At 40.6% G+C, this 16,185-nt stretch overlaps 1 protein-coding gene and 1 pseudogene across 4 annotated transcripts in view; both read right to left on the bottom strand.

Annotated features, from left to right (window-relative positions):
• Window positions 1–16,185, bottom strand: part of CDC42BPA (CDC42 binding protein kinase alpha (DMPK-like)) — a 418,998-nt gene that overhangs the window by 61,471 nt on the left and 341,342 nt on the right. For 2 of the 4 annotated variants that reach the window (XM_006897744.1, XM_006897746.1), the window contains one exon: window positions 724–807. The exons of 1 other annotated variant lie outside the window; for it this stretch is intronic. In XM_006897744.1, coding sequence (XP_006897806.1) covers window positions 724–807 — 84 coding nt within the window. Of the gene's footprint in view, window positions 1–723; window positions 808–12,071; window positions 12,089–16,185 lie in introns of all 4 variants that reach the window. One more of the 4 variants, XM_006897745.1, reaches the window with a different exon arrangement.
• Window positions 8,495–10,995, bottom strand: LOC102858972 (annotated as a pseudogene).

Below are 16,185 nucleotides of genomic sequence, written 5' to 3'. Positions count from 1 at the left end.
ACTGCATTGAAACAGATGAAAGGGAAAACTGTTTAAAAGGGATATGTGATTAGGTATTTTTGTCATGACAGGTGTCCACAGCGAAGGCTGCATAGTGGAGTAGACCTGGGGAGAGGGATTGTAAAACAATGAAAGAATTTTTCTTTTACTTTTCAAAGAGAAGAGTGTACTGGGGGGTGGCAGGGGAGGGGTGAGCGAGGAGAAAAGTGCAACAATGAATGAATGGAAATCCAAAGTCTCTGTAAATTTTCATTGAAATTAATAATAATTAAAAAAGGAGGGTATTTAGAGAAGGCAATTTTTTTTTAAATCTGGGAAAGAGGATAGTATACCAAAATGAGTATCAGATGTAGTGGGAATTTGGAGTAATTGATAATTAACTAGGACTTAAAAATTCAAAGACGAGTGTTTTCTTCTCTCCCAGTTTCTTCTGTGCTGCAAACATCAAACTCCTTCATGGAGAAGGTAAAACCTTTTAGTAAAATATAGGAGGGCAAAGCAGAGTTAAAACTCTTAAAAGCATAGAAATGTACAGTGTAGAATTAATAAATGACAAGTAAATTTGTCTTATACCATACAAATCCTTCTTTTTATTTTTCTGTTTTCTTTTTGAAAGTTTTTAGATGTATAGATTTACTCTATCAGTGGAATAATAGGAAGTAAATGTAATATGTTGGGAGGAGAACAAAGAGAAGCACCTTGTTCCCACAAGGTGCTGAGTACCTTAGGTGGAAAGCCAGTGGAGCCAGTGCACCCCTTCTTCCTCAAGGTCGGCGTGTGAACTGGAAGTGGAGTGCTGTCTACAGCCTGTACCCAGGGGCAGAAAAAGGAGGTGTACGTCATGAAATGCTCCACCTATTTCAAATGTCACTAAAGCAAATCAAAGGAAACAGAAAAACTAAGCAAAACATTCATAAGGCAAAAAGTTAATAGAAAAATTGCAATGAAATAAAATTCTGTAGTGACAATTATTTAAAATTACTGCCTATCATTTCCAGACAAAACATTTGTTCTATTAATAAAACTCATTTCAATATGGAAATGAAAAACAATTTGCAAAAGCACATCCAAGGAAGAAAATAAAATAGCACGCAGCCTATGAAAATGGGAACATTCCTTTAAAACAGACCTCAATTTTCTGTATTAACTGTAAATAGTACCTGAAAACATTATTTGAAATATTTATAAAAACCATAATACACTCTGAAACTCATTTAGTTCTCCGAATACACATTACATACGAGAAACACAGTTCTGTGGACCTGAATATATGTAAAGATTTTAGAGGGCTTCTTTATGTAAAAGGTCATTATTTCCAAAGAAGGAAGTTAGATTATTCAATACTATTGGGATTCAGAATTTACCCAGAAATTAAATAAGAAGTCATGGAGTCAGAACTGGGCTTTTGAGGCTGTAAATCACAGGGGAGGAGACTGTCCTTCTTGATCCAGCAAAGCCACTGGTGGACTCATACCACTGGAGAGACATGGCTTAGGTCAGCAGCATCACCTCCTATGGACTGCGCCGGGTTTTCAGAAGCAGTAAACTGCACAGGACTTGACTGCCCATCTTTCTCCCACAGAACATCTGGTGGATTCGAATCACATTCTCCTAGATTGACAGCACAGCTCCTTACCACTAGGTTTCCAGAGCTCTCTATATTTGCTGGCTGTATAAAATACATTTACTGTAATGGAATATTGTTAAAAGAGTTCTTTAAATGAAAAGTTAGTCAGTGATTTTACTGTGAGGTAGAAAGAAACATCCTCTAATTATCAGTTTATATTAAAAAAACAGACACAAAGAATAACTTCTTAGAAGAAGTTCCTTTTTGATGAGGAAACATAGGAAAGCTCCCTCTTAAAGTTCCAGAATATTCTTTAAAAAACGAAAACAGAATGATCTCATTTTGCCTTTGTTGCTATACTCTCTGCAAGTAGAATATTTTACATGTTATTGCCAAAAAATCATATTAATTTCTCAAAACTTCTCTTTAATAATAAATTTATTTTAAAAAACAACTTAAAGAAAGTTCTTTTCTTTAACTAAATTTTTTATTTTACACCAGTTTACTTGGAAGATTCAAATACATTGTTCTTCACACTGGATCTTTCCCATTTTTCTTTACCCACCCCTCCCTCCACCCATTGAATTGTGCAACCCTATGATTACCCACCTGCCCATCTCCACCCCTCTGCTCCTATCATGCCCGCCTTGAATCTTCATACACATTTTACTAATTACCTTTCTATTTGTACAATAGTTGCCTTATACAGTATTTGTCCTTATGGGACCGAGTTAGTTCAATTAGCCTAGTGGTCTCCAGTCCTTCCCAAGTTAGGTAGTAATTTTTTAAATCACTGCTCTTGTGTGCTGTGTAGTATTCCATCATGTGAATGTACCATAATTTCTCAATCCATTTGATTGTGGTTGGACATTTGGGCTGTTTCTAGGTTCTTGTCATGGTGAATAATGCTACTATGAACACTGGTGTATAAATATCTGTTTTTGCCTCAGTTCTAATTTTCTCATGGTATATTCTAAGCAGTGGAATAGTTGGATCATATGGAATTTCTATGTTCAGTGTTTTGAGGAAGCACCAAACTGTGTTCTGGAGTGGTTGTACCATTTTACAATCCTACCAACAATTTATGAGAATTCCTAACTCACCATATCCTCTCCAACATTTACTACTTGCTGTCTTGTTAAACTTTGCCAGTGTTTCTGAGGTAAGACGGCATCTCACTGTGATTTTGATTTTCATCTCTCTTATTGCCTGTGATTTTAAGCATTTCTTCATGTGTCGATTGGCCATCTGTATGTCTCCCCCTGTGAAAGGTCTTTCCATGTCTTTTGCCCATTTTGTAATTGTATTATCAGTCTTTTTCTTGTGGAGGCCCTGTAGGACTCTATAAACGTTTTGTAATGAGACCTTTGTCTCAAATGTATTGCCAAATGATTTTTTCCCAGTTAGTAGGTTTTCTTTTCACTTTGTTGGAAAATGATTTTTATGCACACAGGAATTTAATCTTTAGAAAATCCCATTCATCAATTTTATCCTCTCCAGATTGTGCATTTCTGGCTGAATTTGTCAGTCTCTTTATACGATAGATTAGCCCAACTAAACTTCATTTCAGTTTGTCTCTTATTAACTTTATTGTTTGGGGCATTACTGCCAAGTCACTGATCCATCTTGAGTTGTTCTTTGTGTATGGTGTGAAACGTGGATCCTGTTTCTGCTTTCTACAGGTAGCAATAGTTTCATAAGCACCATTTGTTGAAAAAGGTGTCATTTCCCCATTTAATAGGGTCAATTCCTTGTCAAGTATCAGTTGACCATAGATGGATGAGTTCTCAATTCTGTTCCATTGGTCTATGTGCCTGTTATTGTACCAGTACCATGCTGTTTTGCTTACTACCACTGTGTAGTAGGCTTCGAGGTCTAGGGGTGCTATGCCTCTCACCTCATTTTTTCTTTTTCTCAGAAGTGCTCTGCTTTTTCAGGGGACAGTTTCCCTTTTGATCTCCTTGAAAAATCAATTTGGTATGTGGATTGGGACTGTGCTGAACATGTAGATTGCTTTTAGTAATCTTTTTGTCATTTTCACAATATTTAGTCTTCCTATCTATGAAAAGGGGATATTTCCCCATTTATTTAGGTCTTTTATTGTTGAGGAAAGTTTTGGATTCAATTTAGAATTAACATTAAAGGGTATTTTAAGGGGGAATAAAAAAGATGTCAATTTTACAAGGTCAATGTAACTCCACTGCAAAACCCCACATACAATTTGACAAGTTGATCTTAAAAACTACCCATAACTCCATGTGCTCGCTCCTCCCTCCCTCTTTTCGTGCTGAGACAACAGTGCACAGGAACATCCTGGCTGACACTCTCAAGAGCATCACCAATGGTAAGAAGAGAGGTGAGCGCCAGGTTCTTATCAGGCCATGCTCCAAAGTCATAGCTCAGTTCCTGACAGTGATGATAAAGCATGGCTACCCTGACAAATTTGAAATCAATGATGATCACAGAGTGGGGAAAACTGGTGTCAACCTCACAGGCAGGCAAACAAGTATGGCATCATCAGCCCTAGATTTGATGTGCAACTCAAAGATCTAGAAAAGTGGCAGAATAACCTGTTCCCGCCCCATCAGCTCAGTGTCACTGTTCTGATAACCTCCGCTGAGATCACAGACCATGAGAAAGCAAGAGGAAAACACACAGGAGGAAAAATCCTAGGCTTTCTTCCTCCTAGGGATATAATGTTGATTGCTGTAGAGTTTGAGCACGACTCATAGCGATCTTATGAACAAAAGGGGTGAAGCTTTTCTGTAACTATTGTCATCTTTCAAAGTTCATAGAATTTCCAGAGGTATGTTGTTTAGGAAGTGGTGCCATAGTGTAAATAAAATGCCTCAATGGGAAATAAAAGTTATATGGAAAACTAAAGAGTGAGGAAGGGAGGAAGAATGAAGTAGGCAGGGGTGGATCTTCAGGTAACAGGAACTGATTTAGGATAGAGAAATTAGGACAATGTGGTATTGATGTAAAATTAGACAAAAAGAATAATGGAAGAGAAGAGTGAATCTCCAGCAGATGCAGGCATACACAGATACATGCACATAAAGCAAAGAGAATGATAAATCCATGGGGAAATTAATGAGAGCTATTTGTTTATATGGGAGACTAGAATAGAGCCCCACTTCCTAAAATACCTTAATGGTATATAACAGTAACTTTCTGCTTGCTTTTCCAATATAAGCATGTCAATGGCTTAACGTGTAAAACAGAAGAAAATATTTCTAATTTGAACATAGAGAAAAGGTTATTAAAAAGACATAAAAAGCAGAAATCACCAAGGAAAATGTTAACAAATCTAACTACTTTAAAGTTAAAATTTCTGCAAGACAAAAAGACATTGCAAACAAAATCTAAACACAAGCCACAGTCTGGGAGAATATACTGGCAATGAGCTCTTACTTTGAGCCACGATATTTGAAGTATTATGCTCTATCTCACAAAATAAACTGTGTGTGTGAAATAAATAGAGTCTATAGCAAAGGTATGTGCTACAGAGTAGAGAGGAGTAAGTTTGTCTTTGACAAGAATGAAGTTTGGTCCTCTACGAGGCATTAACTGAAAATAAAAAACTGAATCCCCAACTATCAGCTTATCATTCTAAAATATGATAGTATCTTCACTTGCAACATTGCTAGCATATACATTTACCTTCACCCCTTTAAATTGGGTAGTTTTAAAAATAAACGTTTCTGTGGATTAAAACTTAGTATGTGAGATCTTTTTAAAGAGTGAGAGTTAACGCAGTTTGGAAATTTTAAAAATCATCAAGATTAAAATAAGAGACCATGACAGCAACATGGGAAGGAAGTTAGAGGACCTTTTGGATGATACACAGTGTAACTGCATTTAGGGAAATTGAAATATGTGCTCACGATTATTTTAAAAAGTATTATTATAGCTACTATTTGAGGTAGGAGGGGAGATGTGAGAGAATGATAGACAATGTACTCAGACTCCTCAGAACTGCCACTGATAACAGTTTCACATATATTCACAAAAATGTTTAGACAAATTAAGTTTTAGAAAACCACCAATTAAAATGATGGTGAACAAAAGTAGCACCCTCCCCCAAAAGCAAGAGAAGTGAATGTAATTGAAACTGCAAGAAAGGTTTGCCAAGATAATGACTTTTCAGCCAAGTTTTCAGGCCCACAACACCCTGGACACGTGGTTCAATTTCTCAAAGCACAAACTGCTTTCTGAAAATGGGATCTTTCCATCTATTTGCCCAAACAGTAAAAGGATCTGATCAATATGGAATGTTAAAACCTAGCAGGTGTGGGCGACCAGTTAGTGAGGTATGTGTTCATGTGCACTTTGGCCTCGGGAAGCAGTGGGTGTGGGCAGGAACCTGTCAGGACTCAGGTAGGGCTAACAAGCCCTTCTACCAACATAGGCCGTTAACTTTTCATTAGTACACCGGAAGGAGTGCAAAGGCGTCAGGGGCCCTGGGTGTTGTTTGGCATCTTCGAGTCAGCTCCAACATGTAACAAGCAGCCCCTTGTACAATCGAATGGCACTTTACCAATTCCTCTTTGAATTATCCTATAATCTAGAACTATTGAATTGATGCATACCATACTAGCACATGCAAGTGATGTGTGGCCAATTTCAGTAAACAAATATATTTTATGAAATTAAACGGCCAGGTGTGCATTTCATCTTTTAACTACACATTTGGGAGCCCTGGTGGCCTAGTAGTAAAGAGCTGCATTGCCAACCCAAAGGCTGTTCGAATGCACTGGCTGCTCCATGGAAGAAAGATGGGTGTTCCCCTCTCATGCAATTTACTGCTTATGAAAACCTGCCGGAAGGTCAGCTATGAATATGTTTTGTCTCAATGGCACAGAACCACAGGAAGGATAATGCTTTGAGTAATACTGGACAATTACTCCAGTAGCTTTGAACCCCTTGGTCCAATTACCTTTAAAAGCTCTTTAAAAATCAAGAAAGGAAAGAGCTTGTGATTTCCTAGAAGATGGACTAGAATTCTGAGGCAGGCCTGCTCTGAGCCACCTGAATCTGTGCTGACAGAAACTGAGTGAACAGTCCAGATTTCCTTGTGTCCTTCGAGTACATTGCTTTAAGGTATTTTGTCAGCGACAATCCCTGGCTGCTACAGAGAGCCTTGCACGCCTCCCACCCACTCGCTCCTATTAAGTCTGACTCCCAGCAATCCTCCTTCAGGTCTCGAAGGCTGCACATTTTTAAGAGGGAGTTCTGGTGGCCTAATGGTATGGAGCTACCAACCCTAACTGCCAACCCAAAGGCTCATGGCTCGAATCCATCAGCAACAGCACACAGTAACAACAAAAACAGCACCAAGCACTGAAGTTTATATAATTGAATTTCTACTTTCTTTGCTAACGTCTATGTTTCTTATAAAGACAAGAAACAAATTTTTGAAAGCACAATAAAGTAAAACAAAAAATGCTCTGGAAACCTCATTCACCCTGAAATCCACAGCGCCCCTTTTCAGCAGGAAGTAGCTAAGAGAATACGCCATCCCCTTTTCCTTATGAATCAGGGTGAAGTCTCTCTCAGGGAGGAGTGATAGGGAATGGCAAGGGACACACTGACAAAGGAGATTAATCAGAACTGGCTTTGACAAGCACTGTGGCAATTGGACAATTAAAACAGACATGGGGGGGAAAGAAGAACGAACTGGGGATGAGGGTGGAGAAAACAGTGCAACAATGAATGAATGAAAATCCAAAATCTCTGTAAATGTCCATTAAAACTAATAAAATTTAATAATAATAAAAAAAATGCTCTGGAAATCAAACTAAAGAGGGGGAAAGCCTGTATCTTTTGGAAGACTTCGTAAGAAGTTACTGTCTAATAACATGAGTGGATTCCAGTATTTAATTTCTTTCCAGATAACTTAAATCATTAAAAAAATTTAACAATAGAAATAAGAAAAAATGTGATAGCACTTACATATTTTCTTTACCACAACTTTCAACATTACCAGGAGATTTTTAAAGACATTAATAATGTTAACTATAAATAAGTGCTGACCAATGCACAAGTTTATTCTATTCACTAAAGAGTAAACCATTCTAATAAATTACCAGAACACTAAAAATGCCAAGATTTAAAAATAGACTAAAATGAATTTTTTAAAAATACAGTATACAAATTTGTTTTTATTTGGCACATTTAAAACAAACTACGTGAACAGATCTTTCCTGGAATCAAGGAAAGTGGAAAGTCAGACATTAACAAAACATGGTAAATTTAAAGTGCTCAAGCAGAAGGCACTTCACAAAATCGGTTTACAGAACAGTTATGATGTCGTAGTTTACATCCTCCACGTTACAAGTGGCAATGAGCATCGACTGAATTGGAAAGACATAAAGAAATACAGCTTTGTGGCAGTGAAACCAGAACGTGCCTTGCCAGCATTTTGCTTTGGATGCCCTGAAGTCTACCATTCTTCTCCTAAGAGGGAAAATGAGGAACATTCAAAACTGGGGGGTGGGGAGGAGAAAGCTAAAATTTTAGAAATTATCAGGGATTAGGGGAAAACATTTATAACTTTTCTCCTTGAAGTTATTAGCTTTTTGCTTTTATGAAGTTTTGTGAAGTAATGCTTCAGAATCAGGGAACTAAGAGTTACATTTATGGTCTCTGAGGCTATGGCCCCAGCCCCTGTGGCCAGCCTGGCCTGGCTCTTCTTTGTCCTCTCCCTTTCCCCTGCCTTCTGGTGGCCTGGCTCCCACTCCCTGGTGGCCCTGTCCCCTCACAATATGGTTTTTACTTCTGTGGATTTAATAAAAACTTCACGTTCCTTGGAAAAAAAAAAAGAGTTACATTTATTATTTTAAATTGTTAGGATTACTGAGTAGCCTAAAAAGTTATGCAGGTGGAGGCAGATAATAGTGCCAAGTCTCCATGGACCTAATAATTTTAGTATCTGCACCCATCACAGACTCTTTCATCAACATCTAAATTAAAGCTGTAGTCATCTTCTGGGGTAGAAAGCCTCAAGAGATGGGAACACATCAATAGATATTAATTCATCGATGACATCTCTATGAAAATCCAGAAGACAGGCCTAGAGCTGGTGTCTACTGGAGAGTCTGGCTTCTTCCGGAGACACGCTGCTCAAGGCAGATCCTCAGTTGGTCTGCTGGGTTTCTGTGGTGTTACAGGAGTGGAGGGCGAAGAGGAGGGCTGCGTGTGGTCATCAGGTGGGGAAGAGGGGAAACCACAGGCTCTCAGGAACTGGACTCTATTTGCAGGCAGTACGTGAAGAGGTCCTGTGTGACTGTCCAGACTGATCTGGTGTTTCCTTTGTCCATTCTGGCCCATTTCTGGAATAGGTACCTCTAAGTGTGCCCCCGATGGAGCTTTAATGGCCAAGAGTGTATCCCCATCGAAGCACGTACAGGTGTCTTCATGAGTCACAGAGGAAAATCTATTATTAAGGGTGTCATCAGAGTTTTGATCAGTCCTCTTTCTCTCAGCTCCAGATCTTCAATTTCAGCTTTAAGATACTGTAATCTAGCACTGACTTCTTCAGTATTACAACCAGCACCTCCACTTTTCTAGTCAATGCTATTTTTTTATTTCTTTTCAATCAGGTCACTTCCTCCCAAGACACTGGTGGTGTCACATTTTTAATTACTTACTTACTTAATCATTCTTCCCTCACAGCTAAAATATCCGCAGCTGTCTTGAGATGGAGGACGCTGCCTTTGGCCTCCTGAAGCAGCCCCAGGCTCTTCTGCAGGCTGCTGCCCCCAACGGACCTACTCCATCTAGTCCCTGCTGGCTGTCCCGGCCCTGCTGGCCTTGTCCCGGCCTCTGGCGGCCTCTGTTGGCCAGAGCTGGCAGACTCTGCTGCAGCCCCGGTGTCCCGACTGCACTATGGAGGTCTGGCCTCCACACCTGCTGCTCGCTGACCCTGTCGGCAGCTGATGTACCCACTGCACAGCGCCAAGCCTCTGCCTTCCTAAAACGAACTTGAAAAATTAACTGGCAAAACAAGGCAAAAATTAGTGACTTTCTCACAAAGTACTTTAAAACATTCTAAACAAATAGAATTAACATTACATTTAAAGCTGAGTTTAAAAAAATGCTTTATGAAAAGTACTAAAGCATTAAGTAAACCAGTGAATTGAGTAATGTGGGGAAAATTCACATGTTGTCAATGAGACCCTTTGTGTATTAGCTCTGAACTCTGCCCTATCCTGAGCTCCACGTCTCTGAACCCACCAATCCTGCAGGCGAGGGGGGATAATTTGACAGGGTGCCAGTGTGAAGACCTGCAGTGCCCACAGATCTGTGAGGAGGCTCGGCTCTGTCCTGTGGGGACGATAGGAGGCAGGACTGGCCTCCTACCTGGCCTCCAAGTGGTCTGGTCTGGTTAGCTGAAATGACTCCTTAGTGCAATACTACTAGTTCCCAATAAAATAGTAATGGAATGCAAAAGATTTCTTTTAGGAAAAATTCTCAAATTATTTTCAATACACTGATTTGAATTATCTACAGAATTTATAAATGTTCTCTCCAAAGGCATACAAAAGTGAACCTGATGTGGGTTGGGTTCTTTGTTTCAAATCCCGAACGAACAACTTGAAACGCGAGATTCATGGTTGGTGTTTAGTGACAATTATAAAACCTTCCCATATTGTTTGTATTCAGATAGTAATGATATCACAAGTAAAATGTTTTCTTATATTAGGCTTATTTAATCATAAAGAGCATAGTAGGAAACTGAAAATGCAGTTTAATATCATAACAAAAATGGGAGTACACATTAAGACAGTTAAAGAATTTTACATTTATGAAAGCATCACCACTTGGCTTGTCTGAAAACCTGACATGGAGCATAAAGTCCTGTTAGGCTGTTAAATTCAAGGTTGCTATTAGGAATGCTAACTATCGTGTCCTGTGGTTAATACCGTAGTATTTTCAAGGACCGAGGAGGTTCCTCACTACTCTACCAAGGCATCTATCCAATTCTTGCCCGAGAATCACTGCTCTTCACTACCACTTTTTAGTGACTAACTTTTTATTTATTGGGTTTCTAATTAAGGGAATACTGAAAATTAGGAAGCCTCTCTAGCCATTCATTATATTATATATGGTGGTGGTGCAATGTATCATCAAGTCGGGACTGACTCAGAGCCGCCCCTCCTGTGGGTTATCAGAAGCAATGAATCACATGGCAGGAATCTGCTCCTATTTCTCCCGTGGAGTAGCTGGTATACTGGAACTGCGTGCCTTTGGGTAAAGCACAATTCCTCACCACTGGGCTACCAGAGCTACACATGTGTGAGACTCAGACTGCTAAGTCGGTTCTAGCTCGTCAATCTGTCACTGGGTTTTGCGAAGCTGTAAATACTAACAGGAGGAGCTCCTTCCTGTGGAGCTGCTGAGAGATTCGCACCATCGAGCTGCATGGCCTTAGATTAGCTGTGTGTTTGTCACCAGAGCTCCTACAGGCCACAACTCTCGTGGTCCATCCAGCAGCAGCTCTGTGGGAGAAAGATGGGCAGTCTCTTGCATAATGTGCAGAATTCAGTAGAGGGTTAGAGCTATACCATTGACCCACCCATTGCTGTGGAGTTAGAACCAACTCAAAGCAGACTCTTCAGTGGGTTTTCAGAGGCTGTAAACTGCACCAGAGGAGATCACGTGTCTTCTATCTCTTAGCAGCTGGTACATTTGAACCGCCAACCTTGGGGTTGGTAGTGCAACTCCTTACATGTTAGGACTCCAGAGTTCCCACCTCTCTTTACACTTACACACATACACACACATTCCTATAGGAGGCTGATTCATACCATATAGAATAAAGGGTAGGAAGCTCATTAACAGTTATTATATCCCTCAAAGATTATTTCCTTATCTTAATAGATACGGTCCGGAAACCTGTGGAAATCTACAAGGCAACTGGGATACGGCGATCTATAATACATTTAATTAGGAAAGGAGGAAAAAACCCTTCTCTCTTAATTATAAGCTTATTTAAAGAGTTAGTAAGAGTCATTGCTGTCACGTCAGGACAGACACGTGGCTGACCCTCCACAGGTCTGACCGAGGCTATAAACGGCACAGGAAGAAACTGCCTGGCTTTCTCCTGTGCAGCTGCTGGGGAATTCCAATGACCAAACAAGTGTGGCCTTTCGGCTTAGCAACACACTAAAAAAAGAAGCAGGCATTATTATTTCTTCCTTCCATCAAAATGGAGAAGATACCATTTTATTAGTTTGATTGGTCATAGTGATTTATGTCCTAAAGCTTTGAGAACCAAAAACAAAACAAAACAAAAAAAAAAAACAACCCTCACAAAACCCAAGCTCCCCCAAACAGCTGAAAAATAATCTACAATAGCAGAGCAGTGATAGCAGGAGCAGCAGCACAAGACATGCAATAAATGTCATCACACAGCACAAAACCCAGCGTGTTCTGTGACCACAGGCAAAGGGAAGGAGGTGGCGGGAGGGTGAGGGGACAGCAAGTGCAGTGATCTTACACGTCTGCCTTTGCTAGCTGGAGTACAGGACGAAGAGAGCTTCAACAGAGAGAGGAAAACACTGCATGTTACAAGTAGTCACACATGCAACGCTCTACTTAGCCACTTCTGTGTTTGTACAGTATATAGAAACAAACAAAGCCATTTTTTTTTTTGGACAGGTTGAATGTACACTTGTTTTCAAGGAAAAGTGGAGGACAGGATAGTGAATAACAAACGGAACAACTGCCCATAATGGGTCTGAAGTTGACAGTACAGTTTTCCTGGGACCATGCATGGTGATTCACAGGATAATGTGTCATAGAAAAATCGTGGACAACTTTCTAGAAAGGCTTGCGGTGATAAAATGAAAAATACCAGAGAATAACATATCCTAGATGGCTCAGGACTTGCTGGCACTTGCTAAAATATTTACTGGTGATATTTTATGAGCTCATTTTGCTCAGTTAAATACCTACCAAATCCTCACTCTTTTTAAGGAGTAAGTGTCTTAAATATGAAGAGCTAAATTATGGCTTCGGAATTATTGATAAGGAACCAAAACCAAAAAAGTTACTTCAATAATATTATCCATCCTGACCATACCTGGTCAAAAGGAGGACCTACATTTTTATGACATTAAAGAATGAATTAGGAAAAAGTAACAACTCTCTGAAAACATTTTTCAAGCTTTGAAACTTTATGCAGACATCATTACTGGTTGAGTCAGACTCACAGCTCTTCCCAGCAATGGTTTTTCAAAAGCTGGAAATGGCTTGCGAAGAGATGGGCCACCTTTTTCCTTTGAAGCAGCTGGTGGATTTAAACCTTGGGGTTGGCAGCACAATTCTTTACACACTAAGCCACCAGAGCTCACGACTGTAAACATTAGAGTTTCTCAAATACAAAATAAATCCTATTATGAAATTTGCTGTATTTGATGCAAGTTAAAGAGGGCATATTTTTGACATTTAAGGAGCTCATACACTGATAAGGACAAGAGGCCAGAACGTTTTTATGGAAAGCTACAGAAGGGCATTTATAAAATGGTTCTGCAACATTTACGAATGGTTAAGAGAAAGTGAACACTCCAAGGACGAGAAACTTCCTCAAATAATATCAGTTTTCTTTTTACAACAACTCTACTACTTTTTCTATAAGAAAGAAAAAACTATTCATTCTACAAGAAGCTGTAACAGATGAAGGTGACTTAACATTGCCATTAACAGTTTAGAGTGTCAGGATTAGAAGGCTCATAGATTTTCAAACAAGAGTTGGTTTCTTATCCCAAACTTCCCTTACTATGAATAAAAGCTCTAAATTCAAACCAGGTTATAATTACTTTATTATAATAGGAAGCTCCATTTTTCTTTGCCAAAATGAAATTTATCATTAGCCCTTCAGTAAACCTTTCAGGAACGGTTGTGATTGGACACAAAGGCCCAATCAAATCTAAGTCCCACAAAAGGAATACAAAGTTATCTTGATTCTGACCCTGGTCTATGTCTTCAAACTAATTTTTCATCCACTCTTGTGTCATCCTTTCTGCTTTCAGAAAATTAACTGAAATATTCCTCTGTCTCTACCCAACTCCTGACGAACCATGTTCTGTGCATGTGGAACACACCAGAACATTCACCTGGGTTTCATGGCTTGGTCAAGCTCAGGGGGGTAATCCCGTCCAGTGCTACTTGGTTCTGAAGGCCTTTCCGGGCCCTCCTGTTGGAGTCAGGTTGCTCTCCTTTGCGCCGCTGTAATATTCAAGCTACATTACTGTACTTCTCACGTGGCAGGAGAAATCTGTTTCTATCTTCTCTAACATATTATCAGATCTTTAAAAGTCTAGAAATAGTGCTATTATACTCAGCATAAAACCTGGATATGAAAACACAATGAAGGAATTTTTTTTTCAAAGAGAAAAGCAAACTATGGGAGTGGGCAGGGAGGAAAATGTGCAACAATGAATGAATGGAAAACCAAGTTCTCTAAAAACTTTCACTAAACTCTCAATTAAAATTAAAAAAAGCAACCAACCCCCAAAAAACTCTCAATAAAAGGAAGTCGTCTGGAGCAGCCAATGCTGTGATGCTGAACACTGTGACACTAATGTATCAAATGTGATAATGGTTACCCATGGTGGACAGTGTTTGGTGGAGCTCCACGATTAAAACAAGCTTGGAAGCAGGAGTGGCATCCACTTCCAAAATAGTTTGCCTCCGGAAACTCTATGAACGTGGAGAAGTGAAAGTCACCCAAGTGTTCAGGTCTTTCGTTCACAGGGTCGCTATGAGTCATTTCTGACTCGACTGCACCTACCAACATTTCTTGAGGCATTGACTACCTTCCAACTTCATCAAAGTTGATGAATAGTCCATGAATATATATTTATTTTTTAATTAATTAGAAAACTAGGGAGCTCTGATGGCTTAGTGGTAGAGAACTGTTCTGCCACCCCAAAGGCAGATGGTTCTAATCAACCAGTTGCTCTGTGCAGTCTCCTTCTGTGCAATTTACTGCCTATGAAAACCTGCTAAAAGGTCAGCAAGAGTCTGTTCCGACTCAATGATACATAAGAAAACAATCACATTAATAAAATAAGCACTTTGAGATTGAAGTCTACATCTGATCTAGCTTTTTTAAAACTTTGTGAATAGCATACTACTACACTAGAAGCTGCTCTATGAATCAGAAATCTGGACCACAAAGGACAATAGACTTATCATCGATGCCTTTGAGCTGTGGTGCTGAAGAAGAACACTGAATATACCATGGACTGCTAGGGGAAGAAACAAGTTTGTTTTGGAGAGGGTTAGACCAGGCTGCTTCTTGGAGGCAAGGATTCTAAAGTTCCGTCTGACATATTTTGGACATGTTGCAAGGTAGGATGGGTCCTTGGAGAGGGAAATCATGCTTGGGAGGGTAAAGGGACAGTGTAAGAGAAAAAGACCCTTAATGAGATGGATTGACACAGTGACTTGGGTAGTAAGGATGGGTGTGTCAGAGACAATAAGGTTGGTTCAGGATAGAGCAGGGTTCAGAGCTGTTGTACATAAGGTTGCTATGAGTCACAAGTGATTTGACGGCACATACCACCACCACCACCACCACCACCACCACACTAGGAGCTTGAATAAGGAGCTGTGCTGCCAACTCAAAGGCTGTGGGTTCGAATCCATGAGCTGCTCCTCAGGAAAAAGATAGGCAGTCTCCTCTTGTGTGATTTACCGCCTCTGACAACAGGGTGGAGAGTCTGCTTTGAGTTAACTCTGACATTGATGGTACATAATACATGTAAAAATAAGAAAAATTTAACATAGACAACTTTATTCTTTTTTTGGTTAATTCTGACCAGGGTTGGTGGTGTTGGTTTTTCTGTTTTGTTTTTTTTTAACTTTATTGGCCAGAACTTACTACTCAGTATACTCATTGTCATCAAGTCAGAACGGACTTATAGTTGACCCTCCACAGGGTTTTCAGAGGAAGTAAATCACATGGGAGGAGACTACTCATTCCACTCTTGTGGAGCTGCTGGTGGAGTTAGTGTAAGTAGGATGTCATACACCAGAGCACACCATGGGGACCCCAGAGCACACCATGGGGACCCCAGAGCACACCATGGGGACCCCAGAGCACACCACCAGGATCCCAGAGCACACCATCGGGACCCCAGAGCACACCACTGGGACCCCAGAGTACTCTACCGGGACACCAGAGCACACCACGGGGACACAAGAGCACACCACGGGGACACCACAGCACAGCACCGGGACCCCAGAGCACACCATGGGGACACCAGAGCACACCACAGGGACACCAGAGCACTCCACCGGGACACCAGAGCACTCCACCGGGACACCAGAGCACACCACGGGGACACCAGAGCACTCCACGGGGACCCCAGAGCACAGCACCGGGATCCCAGAGCACACCACCGGGACCCCAGAGCACACCACCGGGACCCCAGAGCACACCACCGGGACCCCAGAGCACACCACAGGGACACCAGAGCACTCCACCGGGACACCAGAGCACATCACGGGGACACCAGAGCACACCACGGGACACCAGAGCACACCACCGGGACCCCAGAGCACACCACCGGGACCCCAGAGCACACCACGGGACACCAGAGCAC

This window comes from Elephantulus edwardii, unplaced genomic scaffold, assembly GCF_000299155.1.
Source record: "Elephantulus edwardii isolate Elephantulus edwardi_28Jun2011 unplaced genomic scaffold, EleEdw1.0 scaffold00214, whole genome shotgun sequence".
In the NCBI taxonomy this organism is placed as follows: domain Eukaryota; kingdom Metazoa; phylum Chordata; class Mammalia; order Macroscelidea; family Macroscelididae; genus Elephantulus; species Elephantulus edwardii.
The sequence above is the reverse complement of the archived record's forward strand: the minus strand, read 5'-3'. Positions and strand labels throughout refer to the sequence as shown.